The sequence below is a fragment of the Apodemus sylvaticus genome, chromosome 23 (assembly GCF_947179515.1).
Source record: "Apodemus sylvaticus chromosome 23, mApoSyl1.1, whole genome shotgun sequence".
Lineage (NCBI taxonomy): Eukaryota > Metazoa > Chordata > Mammalia > Rodentia > Muridae > Apodemus > Apodemus sylvaticus.
The window spans coordinates 34,055,195-34,069,124 of record NC_067494.1 but is presented as its reverse complement, the minus strand read 5'-3'; the positions used below and the strand labels follow the sequence as shown (position 1 = coordinate 34,069,124).

Below are 13,930 nucleotides of genomic sequence, written 5' to 3'. Positions count from 1 at the left end.
CCAGGAAACCATTGAAAGAAAAACCTCTCGATAATTCATTCTTTAATTTCTGACATAAGCCTTTTCCTCATCGATCTAGTCCCAGCCCAGAGCTTCCCGTGAGACGGTCCTTCAACATGTCACACTATGACCCACTTGCCCCTGCACATCACATCTAAAACCCCAGTTATGCCCACGAAGGAAGTTCGACTTTTGAATTCAACTTGTAAGTTAAGTGATGGAACCGAATGAGAGTCTGTCGAGCGCAGTAACCCAGCTGAAGCTGAGCTATGTGGGTGCCAATGAGTTGCAAATGAGGTGGTTTGGAAAAATGCATACAGATGGGGGCTGGAGATATATATAGGTCAGTGCTCTGGACCTGGGTTTGATTTCCAGCACCCACATGGCATCTCACAACTTTAATTTCAGTTCCTGGGGATCCAGCTCCCTCTTCTGGCTGTGTCTGGCACTACACAGGTAAACACAGAAGATAAAAATAAATAATTCTTTTTAAAAAAGGTTTGTGTGTGTGTGTGTGTGTGTGTGTGTGTGTGTTTGCTAGTAGGACTGGGCATGCCAGGCAGTGGTGGTGCACGCCTTTAATCCCAGCACTTGGGAGGCAGAGTCAGGCAGATTTCTGAGTTTTTTGAGACAGGGTCTCCCTGAGCCTAGACTGCAGTAGGCCTGGGGAGCTCAGCTCAGGTTCCTGTGTCTGGTAAGCCCCTTCCCAACTGAGTCATCCCCCTGCCTTCATGCTAGGGGTGAGCACTTTGACTGGGGCTCTGTAAGAAACAGCAGCCCCATTCTGGCTGATTCAGAACCTTAGTAGTTTTGAGGAACATCCGTCCCCCAACACATTGTAGATTCAGAGGGAAATGCTAATGCTTCTTTCATAGCTTAAAATGGATAGCTTCTTTTACATGTCAGGCTCCCTTTGAGAAATGCTTTCCTAAGAGTACCAACTCTGTCACAATATTACATGTGACCCAAACCCCAAGGCCCGATCACGCCCTAGTGGACATGACACAACTGAGGTAAACTGGGAAGGGCCGACAGTGGCCGTGTGGCCTGAGACTTGAATGGCAGTGTCCTCATGGGGTGTTCTAAGGACAGTTAGAATTGGGAAGCCGGTGACCACACATGACTCTCGAGGAGGAAGAACAGAGTACGGGACATACCAATGGCTGGCCCTCCTTGCCTCTTCTCTTCCAAGATGGCCACCAGGTCTTTGTGAGTGGGTCTATGCTCACTGGATGGCGGCTGCTCCAACTCTGGGCTTTTCACTTTTAAAATCTGATTTACCTTCTTGATCTTTTGACTGTACTGCCGGGCCATCATAAAGACCCTGCTCTTGGTCTTGTCTGTGACCTCCATCCCAGGGTCAGGGTTTCCTGGGTCTGTTTGGGGCAGACTGCAGTTAGGCAGGTCATAGGGATTGTCCGTAGGAGGCACGTCGCTGGTTAGAGAGAGTTGGTGAAGACTCAGGAAGGAGCCTTCTGTCGAAATAAGGTCATCATCCAGGGAGCAGTTGGCCCTGCTGGCTCGGACAACCCTGTTTTTGTTTGTCCCAGGTGTAAGGAAAGCCTGGCTTCCAGGGAGGGCCAGCACAGGTGTGGCGTGTCCTGTATCCCTGCTCGGCTCGTGGGCGCTCTCCACACACAGCCTCTCGGGTACATCGTCTCTGCTCACGGGGAAGGCTGCAAGGAGACGGTCTCTCGATTTGTCTTCGTTTTTCTTGATGTAATTTTCCAGGTCATTCCAGATTTCATCTACTTCTTCAGACAATTTGTCCGACAGAGCCTTATCTGCAATAGGCAGGTTACAGCGGGGAGAGTCGTATAACAAACTCAAATAATCCGTATCAGAGGGTCCCTGGTGGTAAGATACGTCATCCTCATTGAACTGGAGGCTATCCTGGGAGACAAATGGTCTCAGGCTGTCACAGCACGCAAAATCAGCATCCAGACCCAGGAAGGTACTCCTTTTGGGTTGCTTAAGGGTGCTGCATTTAAAGTCCAGTGATGGTGGGTCCGGAAGCCCTATGGTGTCATAGATGTTTTCTTCCACTTCCTGGTGTTCATGTATGCTTTGGTTGGATGCCTCTTGACCACTGGGGCCTGCCTCTTTCTTTGAGTGGAGAGAGCTTGTACTGTGGCTAGCCTGTCTCTTTGAGAAGGCTAATTCTGGGGTGCTCTTGGGGCGAACAGAGTCTCTGGGTGATTTGGAGAAAGAGCATTCAGTTTCATCTCGCTTAGCAACCATCAACTTCAAGTCTTCAAAACTTATGTTATCATAGACATGGTGTATATCATCAATAGTCAGCTCTACAGATGACCCAAAGGGAGTCATCCCCCCCTCTCCTGGTTGAGGGATATTCTGCAGGTCTCTCCCGGGATAGTACTGAGAGAGAACACGGTCCCTGATTATTACTTCAGGAGGGCATGCGTTGCTTTCACCCGCACTACTGGCCCTCCGGACTATCCTGTGACCAGAGCTGGAGATCTCGGTGGGCTCGATCAGTCCCAGATGCCAGCTGCAAGGGCGACTTGAAGCGTTCTCTTCACACAACCTGGTGGAGTTGAGATCCGAGGAAGAAAAGGACGGGACGAACATCTGGTAATCATCGTCATCGTCTTCATTCTCCTGTGGAGATCGGCGGCTTGCAAACAGGGGCTGCCGGATGTGGTGATCCGTCCACAGGCTTCTAACACCGCCTCCCCCACGAAGCACGCTGTTAACTGCGGCGCTGCTGGCCTGGCGGTTCCTCTGGACAGGGCCGGCGGAAGTCAGCTGGGAAGAGCTTTCCTCTCTAGATACCTGAAGGAGACACACATATACCAATTGACCGATTGCACCATAACGAAGACATATGACTGGGGAATGTCGCCGTGTATCCAGACAGCCACATTCTTAAAGAACATGATCAATAGACATTGTTGGTTTTCACTGAAAACCTTGAAAAGTACCTTAGATTTTTTAAAGGGGTGGGGGCTATAGGCAACCTGTAGATAGATATCTTCTGTAGTTTTCATCATCAGTGTATGATCTAGGATACGGTTATATTAGCATTATATTGAAGAAATCCAGCCTGCAAACTAGGAACTTTCTCTTCCTGGTTAACAGTAAAGCTAGAACTTAAATCTACCTGATCCCCCAAACCTTTGCTCTGAACAGGACAGAAGCAAATATCTAGCAACTGTGCTAGATATTCATTGTATAAAGGATATGCCCTGGGGCCTACACCTTAACACTTGGTTACATGCAAGACTGTAGGGAGTCTTTATTTCAATGCCCCTCTCCTGAGAGCCTTTCAGGATTTCTGGTCCTATCAAGAGCCTCTCCTGGTAACTTGATGACACACACACTCCAATGGATTCCTTAGATGTGAAGTCTCAGTGTAAACCTGACCTTGAGTTATAGATTCCAGGCAAGGAGGCTCTATTACAGGAGTTGCCAAATGCATCCTAGATGCAGAAGGTATCCTACGTCCTAAATGTATCCTAGAACCTCCTCCATCTCCCATGGATAACAATGTGTGAGAAGAATAGACTGGCCCCAGGAGCTGCAGACAGAAGCAGATACTGCCCTGATGCCATTCTGTACACAGAAGAACTAGCTTCAAGCAGCTGAAGGAGTTATGGTTTGTTCAAACTAAACGGGACCATGGAGAGACACGTTTCCTGACTAAAGCACTACGAATAACCTGTTGAACACATCAGACTAGCAAGAACTGTTTATCACTTGTCAGTTCGTAGTAGTAGAAACCACAACAGGAAAGGAAGGGGTGATTAGCACAGGAAAAAAACAACTTTAAAATGTAAAACTAATCATTTAATAATTATTAATCTTTTAAAGTAAAATTTCACACTTACACTTAAAATATTTGAGTATCATTTTACTGCCTTTACAAATCTTTTTATCCAGTATTTTAACATCTTTCCTGTTTCCTTCAATGCACTGGGATGATGCTTGTAGAAGACAGTAGCCAGGAGCTACTTACAATGGAGTCCAGTTCATATTCACTCATTAGCTTCTGGCGGCTTTTGAAGGCCTAACAAAATAGCTTTGTTTTTTGCACCAAAAACTATCCTGGAGCTTGTCAATCCTCTACAAGTCCCAGAGGCTTTGGGTAACCAGGAAACCCAAGCTGTTAATATGTATCTTAATAACACCTGAAATGAATGAAGACCGTAGTAGTTTTTTTTTTGAAGCTGAAACATTGTGTCCAATATGTCATAGGGACACCTGATCAAGTTCTAAGATTAAGAAATAATAAATGTCTTGTTGGTCACAGCATAGAAGTATATAGGTCAGAAATCTCTATCAGGACCAAGGTGACCATTTTTTTTTTCTCTGCTTTTCCACAATGTCTATTTTGGGTGTCTATCAATTTGATAACACCTATCATTTATGGTGGGTGGGTACATTTGCCTTTTACCAATTACCAAATATTGTACTAAGTGTCTTTAAAAATTATATTATTGGGCTTGGAGAGATGGCTCAGCAGTTAAGAGCACTGACTGCTCTTCCAGAGGTCCTGAGTTCAAATCCCAGCAAGCACATGGTGGCTCATGACCATCTGTAATGGGGTACAATGCCCCCTTCTGGTGTGTCTGAAGACAGCTATGGTATACTTATATATGCATTATAAATAATTCTAAAAAGTTATATCATCATAGTAAGTCTTGATAATAATTTTATAAAGGAGGAAGCTAGGTCCTGCTAATGTTTAATAGCTAGCAAGAGATGTTTACAAGTGGCAGAGATCCATTTGAGTCCAGGTTTTAGCCCTGGTGTATGTATGAGTGTGGTCCCCGGAGACAGAGGATGAGTGGCCCAGGATATAAACATATACATTGTTATTACACAACAGGCCTGCCTGCTCCTACACTTAGGATGGATACATTCTGCAGCCACGTTATTGTCAGATGGAACTTTGCTACTGAAGCAATGCACCAGTGGGTTTTGGGTTGTTTTGTTTTTCCTTGCTTGTTTTTTGTCTTGTGTGTGTGTGTTCCCAAGTGGATTTTCCTGCGTGGAGTTTGTTGAGCATCGTTGGAAAGGTTCCTAAGATGAAAAGCTTTCTCTACCTTTGGCATTTACTTAGGTATTGAGAGAGGCTTGGCTCCAGGACCACTACGGCTATATTTATATTTATATTTATATTTATTTATTATGTATACATGTTCTATCTGCATGTATGCCTGCATGCCAGAAGAGGGCACCAGATCTCATTAGAGATGAGACCCACCATGCGGTTGCTGGAAATTGACCTCCGGAAGAGCAGCCAGTGCCCTTAACCTCTGAGGCATCTCTCCAGCTCTAGTGGTGAGATTTAACTCAGCCCCTCAGGCATGCTGGTTGCAAGCACAGCTCTGCTAGGAAGGAAGGGTTTCCCATCTCCTGATCTTTTGTCAGAGGAACCCAAGCCCCGCTTTGGTACAATTTTCGTAGCAAAGCGTCATTGTATCCTGTGTGTCCTACCTGCTATATCGGTAGCTGTATTTATTTATTTATTTTTTTTTTTTGAAATGGGTTTCAGTATGTTGCCCAAGCTGATCTTAAACTCCTGGATTCATGGACTCCTCTTGCCTCTGTTTCCCAAGCAGCAGGGACTTTGGGTGCTACTGTACCCGCCTTAGGACCATATTCTTCAAGAGGTCACTTGAGTCAGTGCTTTGGGAAAGGACTAGGAAAGCTAGTACCTAGGAGGTCAGGGGCTGGTTTTAACACAACAGAGGTGCTGAGCAGTGGGAGACCAAGCACCCCAGCAAGGATGTGGCACAGCTACTGAGGAGAGGAGTGAGGCACGGGCTGGAGGGAGGGATTACCTGAACTGAAGGAGATGCAACGGGGAGGGAATACGCTAAAAAGAACCAAGTATAAAAAGCTAAACATGCAAATTGAGTAAGAATGCCAACATGGAAAGTAAACATTGATACTCAGGCTGGTGAGGAGACCAATAAGGATCGAGGCCGAGGCGGAAGGCGCCCACAGCAAGCCCTTCAGAAGAAACACGGCCATCTTACCTTCTGGATGTCTTGTGCAGTCTCTGAAAAAGAAATAAAAATGTTTTGAGTTTGAGAATGTAGAGTTTATCTCACATAGAGGCAAACACTCATTTTTATATGGCTTGTATACAAATTGCTAATAATTGATGCTTAAGAGCTTTGAGACCTCACATATCTGTTCTACATCCTTTCCCACAGCAGGACCGCGTTATGAGCTAAAGCTGTCTTCTGTATCCCTGAGAGCTACAGTTCATGGTAAATAGGTCTCCAAACTTCTGGACAAAAACGTGAAAAAGAACAGCCATGGGCTGGGAGTCCCCTGTACACACTTGGGGAGGGTTAAATGAAGGCGAAGTCTTTATCCACAGGTCTCCTTGACCCTGTTGTTGAGAGGGATTTATGTCTGTAGCTTATGGATACCCTAATGATACAAAGTATTCTACCCTAATGATACAAAGTATTCTTTACAAGTTGTTTAGTTATGTAAGCTTATAAAGGACTTCTAGCCCTACAAATTCCTTCCCCTAGAGAAGTTCTCAACCTTCTTAACACTGCAACCCTTTAGCACAGTTCGTCATGTTGTGGTGACCCACCCCACCATAAAATTATTTTCATTGCTACTTCATAAATGTAATTTTGCAAGTATTCTGAATAGTAATGTAAATATCTTTGGTGACAGAGGGATGCCACCACTTCTACAGTAGCACAGTTGAGCACGGTGTTCACCTTTCTGGATCTCACAACTACTGTCTCCCACTGTGTTGCAAGGCATAGTTGCTCTGTTTTTGTTTGTTTGTTTGTTTGTTTGAGACAGGGTTTCTCTGTATAGCTCTGGCTGTCCTGGAACTCACTCTGTAGACCAGGCTGGCCTCGAACTCAGAAATCCACCTGCCTCTGCCTCCCAAGTGCTGTGATTAAAGGCGTGCGCCACCACCACCCGGCTGCTCTGTTCATTTTTAAATAAAGATGTAACACACACCAGTGTATTTTCTGCTGAATCTATAGGCATTTGTTAGTAGAGAGACTTTTTTTGGTTCAACAGCAGAATGTCCTATCATATGTATGAACAGACCACCTCCTACTAGATAGACATTTTATGCTGTGCTATTGAAATGTTGCAAAAACCCAAATCAAGTTTCTTCCTTATAAAGAACTAGTAGCTTATTGACATCTTAAGAGCTCTAGAGGGGGCTGGAGAGACAGCTCAGTGGTTCAGAGCATCTGCTACTTTCCCAGAGGATCTGGGTTCAATTCGTGCCACCCAAATGGCAGTTCGTAACAGTCTGTAACTCCAACACCCTTGCACAGACATATGTATAGGCAAACACCAATGCACATATAATGAAAAAAGAGTTAAGACATTTTAAGTTATATAAAAAGAAGAAGACACATTGTTTCCTTTTGTCTGGTGTATCTCAGGTTGGCCTTGAACTTGCTATGAAGCAGAGGATGACCATCACGTAGTGCATGGTGGTCTACCCAGGAGTTGGATAGTTTTTGCTGTTGATGTTCTTTCTACACCAGGAGAAACACAGGGGTGGGGCCAGGTACTCTGAGCACACAGCATGAGACCTGACAGCCACCACACCAAGGCCTAGCCCCTGGAGAAGCCGCCCTCCCAGCCGTCGGGCGGGCGGGCGGGCGGGCGGGCCTGTCAAGGGTCCAGGCAGGGTGCTAGTCATACTTGCTGACTCAACCCTATGGGCCTAGAGGTCAAATCGTTGAGTCAAGAGCCAATGCTCACTTTGAACTTACGTGAGAATTACTAAATCTTGCTTAGGAAAAGCTATAAAAACTTACCCTCCCCCCAAGAGTTTTGCAGTCAAATTCTTAGCTTCCTGGTCTGCATTTCTCTCATTTAAATGAATAGTTTTTCTAATTTAAACTTCACTGATGCAGATGACTTTGTAAACTTTAAATTTCATTGGCATTTTGCTTCTTCTATGCTGGAGCATATATATGTGTAGACATACATAGCATATATATTACATATATACATATATGTAAGGGTCTTTTTCCTCTTGTTTTTATTGATAATATTTCTTTTTTTCTGATAGATGGTAACTTTATGTCTGTCAGATCAGGTTGTGTCAACTGACTGTTTGCAACAAGACACTTTTGCTTATAGAAACATTTAATCTTTCTGCAGCCAGGTTAACAAATCTATCAGTCTGCAGTGCACCTAACACACAATCCTCTTCTGTTATTACAGTTTGACTGAGAATCAACAAGAGTGGAAAACGGAACTCTATTTTTGGACTTACCGCTGGTCTTCAACACTTTGTGTGATCTTGAGGAAGGTTCTGAGGAGAGACAAAGCCACCGTCATTTGCAAATCAATATTCCTCCCTCATAAATAAATGAGTAGCATATCGATGTTTTAAGAGCTCTAGAAATGTTCCTTTTTGTTTTAGACAGACTCGCATGTACCTCAGGCTGGCCTTGAACTTGCTAAGTAGCTGAGGATGACCTTGAATTCCCAATGCTCCTGCCTCCATTCCCTTGAGTGCAGAGATTACAGACCTGATGATTACAGACAGGAGCACCATCTGTGCCGAGCCGGGGAAGGAGCCCAGCCAGGGCTTTGTGTATATTAGACAGTCATGCTCTCAATGAAGCATCATCCCTATCCAAGCTGTGGAAACGATCTGATTAATTCATCCAAATTGCTGGTGGTCAGGGATACTTAGGTCCCAGCCATCCGCCCTGCTGAAGTGGAAGGGATAAACTCAAAAGGGAAGAGCAGGTGCTACTGTAACCCATCCACCAGACACTGGGAGGACTCCCTGGGCTCCCACGGCAGCCTCTCGGCAGGCAACTGGTGATCCTAGGTTCTAGGCTGCACCGCTACTCACACGTCGGACACTGCCAGCTCGTTCTTCTCAATCCGAGCTCCCGTCTTCCTCTTGGACTTTCACCTGGACTTGCTGCCATGTTATCAAGCTAGTGACCTGATGCCATTCTCAGTTTCTCTGTCCCCCTAAGAGCCCCACTCCCCCCACAGACCTGCTCCAAAAAGCTTTTAGTGAGCGACCAGGCTGCATCCCTAAGTCTGATGCAGGTCACCAGGTCACATCTCCAGCCTAGCATGGTGGCTGCGCTCCTGGTCCCTTCACCTTGATGGATTTACACCTGTGCATGGCCTGCTGAGCCTTCATGGTCAGGCTCCTGTCTGCAACCCTCTATCCTCGTCTCTCAGCTCCTTCCCTCACCCCTCACCCCTCTCCGGACCTGTCTGTCCTGAGGCCTGCTGGTGTGACGAGTCCTAGGCCTGTGCTCCGGTGATCCCAGCTCTGCCTGCCCTAGCCTCACATCCCAGCAATGGTATCAGCCTTTGGCTCTGTGAAGTCTCTCTTCTTCCTGGAATCTCTCTCTTCTGTGTCTTTCCACTCTCTTTTTCCACATGTGCCAAAGCTTTGTCAAAGAGACTGTGTTTATTTATTCCTTAATAATTTTTTTTTTTTGGTCTCCCTCACAGTGAGTGTCTTAAAAGCAGAAATGTTAGGCGTTATCTACCCTGGCATTCCTTGTCTATAGTAAAAGGGAAAGCGGGCTGGTAAATATCATATATAACCAGGATCTGAGAGTTAAGAGAATACTACATGACAGCTGATTTAGTATCAAACACATATCAAAATGGTATGCTTAAATATGCTGTGTGTGTCAGTCACAAGGTATACTTTCCACAAGTAACAGCAAACAGGGCTTAGGGGGTATTTGTCAATGGTAAGGAACTGTATAAAGCATCCATCCATCATCCATCCATCCATCCATCCATCCATCCCTATCTATCTATCTATCTATCTATCTATCTATCTATCTATTATTCATCTGTCTGTCCATCTGTCCATCCATCCATCTCTATCTATCTATCTATCTATCTATCTATCTATCTATCTATCTATCTCTATCTATTATCCATCTGTCCGTCCATCCATCCCTATCTATCTATCTATCTATCTATCTATCTATCTATTATTCATCTGTCTGTCCGTCCATCCATCCATCCATCCATCCATCCATCCATCCATCCTTCCATCCATCTGAGACAAAGAGTCTCCCTGTGGAGGTCTGTCTGTCTGGCCCAGAACTTACTATATAGTATCAGACTGGCATCTAATGCATTGAGATCTGCCTGCCTCTGCCAGGGGAAAAAGGCATAAGCCATAACACCTGGCTGGTTGACATATTTTACACTCACCGAGAGAGTTAAGTAGAGAGGTGTTTAAAGAAAAGCAAGAGGGATTTTTTTGTTTTTGTTTTGTTATCTTTTTAAAGGCAGCCTTAGATGTAGTCAAACAACAAGCATCCAGAAAATGCCCATCAGTTAAGAAATACTCCCTTCCTGTTCCTCTCGGTATTCGATGACAACATCCTGCTCACCTGACTTCCGTCTCAGCCGCTGTGGTGTAGACCCACACGGTGTCTTCATCTCTCCTTCCGGACTGTAACGGAAGCCTGGATGGTCTGTTGAGAGAACCATAGGAGCAGTGAGGGGACGGTGGCCACTTGGGGTGCTTGGTATTTTCAGAATTTCGTGCCATAGCAGAAATACCAGTCATTCTCAAGTGCTAGCAGTTCTTGTAAATCATCAAAGGGGACTTTTGCTTGTGCTAATGGGTGGGTCAGGGGAGAAATGCCCTGTACTTTGTAGTGCTGAGTTCTTCAGGAGGCAGCTCTGACAGTGTTAGGATCTGCAGAAACCTAGAAGGGCAGCTAGCCAACCAGTGCCCCACAGGTAAACCAGAGGACGACAGCAGAAACGAATGAGTGTCTTAGGAAGGGATGGCCATGTCTGCTCAAGCAGGTAAGACGGAGTGAACTGCTGCTAGTGTCTTATAAATCACAGTGTGCGAGCTCTGGGATAGAGAAAGGAAAGGTCACAAATGAACAACACTAGCTCAAAGGACGCTAGTGAAACAACACCACACAACAACAACAACAATGATGATGACAACAACAACAACTTACGGATGGCGTCCATTTCAAGAATTGCTTGCTTGGCCTGAAACAGAGAAAATGTATATATAATTAATTTTTTATATAATCCATTTCTTTTTAAAATGAACAAATGTGAGAGAGATCTTATCATACCTAAATGGATTTTAGATTTGTTTTCTAAATGGATTTGTTTTTCTAAATGGATTTTAGAAAAACAAAAGCAAAACCAAAACTCTCACTATTTCCTTTAGGCATTAATACAGAGCTCAGGAGATTCAAAGATTATCCTGAGGATGATGGGCACTTGGTACAATACAGCAAAGACTTGATGGTTAGTTTTAACTGTCAATTTGATGAAACTTAGTCTCATTTGGGAAGAGAGTCTCAATGAAAGACTTCTCGATGCTGTGACCCTTTAACATAGTCCTTCATGCTGTGGTGACACCAAGCATAACATTATTTTTGTTGCTACTTCATAACTGTAATTTTGCTACTGTTAAGAATCAGATTGTAGATATCTGATATGCAGGATATCCAATCTGTGACCCTTGTAAAATGGCCATTTGACCCTCAAAAGGGTCTCATCTTACAGGTTGAGAACCTCTGGCATAGATCAAGTTGGCCTGTAGGCATATCTGGGGATGGGTATCTTAATTTTTTTAATAGGTATGGGAAGGCCAATTGGTATGGGCCACAACCCTGGGGCCGGGTCCTAAATTACACCAGAGACGGTGGGCTCAGTAGTACCCCACGGGTATTAATTTCTTTCTGCTCTGGACTTTGGATAGAATGTGACTAGTGGCTTCAAGTTCCTGTCTTGATGTTTCTGTTATGATGGAGTGTAACCTGGCACAGTGAGCTGAAATAAACCCGTCCTCCCCAAGTGGCTTCTTTGGTCAGGGTCACAGCAACAGAAATTAGGTAAGAACAAGACGGTGGTACCCACGACTTTTATAGAGAGATACAGAACTTACTCAGAGCTTGGGCATCCCTTCCTATAAACTTTAAATTGGCTCTAGATTACTTCTAATACACAACAGGAAAAGGTCTTATAGATAGCTTTATACTGTATTGTTTAGGCGAGTAAAAACAAAAACTAAAACTACGGACAGTTGCAGTCCAATCATTTGTGTCTAATTGCAAGCCGTGGGGCAGCTCTCTCACCTCCTGAGAGGCGCTCTCTCAGCTGTAGGGTGGGGTAACAGGACCCATCTTTCCCTCCTGGGAGGCGCTCTCTCAGCTGAAGGGTGGGGTAACAGGACCCATCTTTCCCAGTGCCATTAGGTTCAACTGACAGGCACAGGCACAGGCCCTGTCTCTGTCCTTCTGGGGGAATAGAGCCTGATGCCTTGAGGCTTCCTCTCTCCACGGGCTGAGCATGTCTACCCAGAATGCTTTGAGGGTTGTTGTTACTGTTGCCTTGCGTTGCTAATGCTTAGAAATAGACAGGTTGTCTTAACCCATCATTTTGCCCACTGATTTAGGGGAGGAAATCAGTTGAGGTGATGCTTCTTTCTTTCCAATGCTGTTTACATTTCCCCCAAGGGTAATATAATTTGATTTTCTAATTTGCTGCAATCTACGACGATATCATGGAAAACCATTTGGACTGAATGGTAATCCCACTTAATTAAAAAAATTAAAAATGGAGGCACAGACAGGAAAAAAACCATTAACAGTCACTTTAATTTTGAGGAAAATAGTTGCCTAGTTAGCATACTTATCTTCCTATTTTATACTGAGGTTATAGATGGACTTAATTTCAAACTCAAATGACAACTTCATCTCTGGAAAGTGGTTTTCTAGTTCCATTTTAACACTTAACACACGAAAGCACGTACTTCCTATTTATGCTCAATCAAGCTGGCTCAGTTTACACACTATGTGTATAAATGGGGCATGTGACAAATTCCAAGAAATCCCTTTAGCAAAGCTATTCCATAAGAAGGCTTAATCCCCTTAAGCCTTATAAATTATTTCAGAAAAGTGTTCTTTCCATGTTGTCCACTAGGTGTCAGCCAAGGACCACTAGGAGGTCTGGGTGGAGGTTGGCAGAGTTCAGTGAGTCTCAGCCACTGTGTCGAAATCACGAGATGGGGTATACATGGCTTGTTTAAAGTGTCTCATTAGACATCTGTTTGACCTCACAGAAACAAATACATTTGGAAAGCCTTAAGTAAACAATGAATAGTCTTGATGAAAAATCTTTTTTTTTTTTTAAAAAAACCCTCCATTTAACAACCCTACTTAGATAGAGCAAAGAATTATTTTTAACATTATAGTGGATAGAGTATATTAAGTTTGTTTTCATTTCTAGTGGGGGAAATACAGTTTAGAGGGTCCTTGAAGCCAGGTGATTGGGTCTGAATCTGAATTAGGCCATATACTAGTTGTAAAATGTGGACAATTTACTTCCTGTTTCTGAGCTCCTGATTTTACTTCTCTGTCAGAGGAAGCACACGACCCATCTCTGAGATAGTTTACTGCATGTGAAGCAAGAATACAGCATACTTTCCTCAACATATATGTGCTAATATGGACTAATAACTAGGACGAAGCCACCAGGAATACGTCGAACGGTAGGAAGAGGACAGGCAAAGTGAGCTCTCTCATTTGGTAATTGCTATAATTGTCTTTCAGAATCTTGTTAAGCCATTTGATTTTCCCAGGATTCTTGAGACTAGTAGGTGGGGCATATCAAAGACTTGTGCGGAAGGGCACTGCCTCTGACTAACCGTGGAAGAAGGCTGATCTGCATGAACGCCCTTGTATCATACAACGGTTGAAAAAGTGAAACTCACACTTGAGCACACACCTCTCTGTATATTCATTTCCTGCACATAAAGCCATGGCTGGCACAGACCCCAGAGGCCGGCATCAAAACACAGATGATCCCAGCACTCAGGAGGCCAAAGCAGGGGCTTCCAAGTTCAAGGCTTGCCTGGGTTATATAGTGAGACCCCCGTCTCAACCAACCAACTAGCCAGCCAGCCAGCCAG

The 13,930-nt window shown here is 44.4% G+C and overlaps 1 protein-coding gene across 2 annotated transcripts in view; it reads right to left on the bottom strand.

Moving 5' to 3' along the window:
- The window catches only part of Plekhg1 (pleckstrin homology and RhoGEF domain containing G1), a 216,991-nt gene that overhangs the window by 7,857 nt on the left and 195,204 nt on the right, over nt 1-13,930 (bottom strand). For both annotated transcript variants that reach the window (XM_052169639.1, XM_052169640.1), the window contains 5 exons: nt 10,962-10,995; nt 10,374-10,457; nt 8,255-8,293; nt 6,009-6,031; nt 1,158-2,796 (listed from right to left, as the gene is read on the bottom strand). In XM_052169639.1, the coding sequence (XP_052025599.1) occupies nt 1,158-2,796; nt 6,009-6,031; nt 8,255-8,293; nt 10,374-10,457; nt 10,962-10,995 (1,819 nt within the window). The remainder of the gene's footprint in view (nt 1-1,157; nt 2,797-6,008; nt 6,032-8,254; nt 8,294-10,373; nt 10,458-10,961; nt 10,996-13,930) is intronic.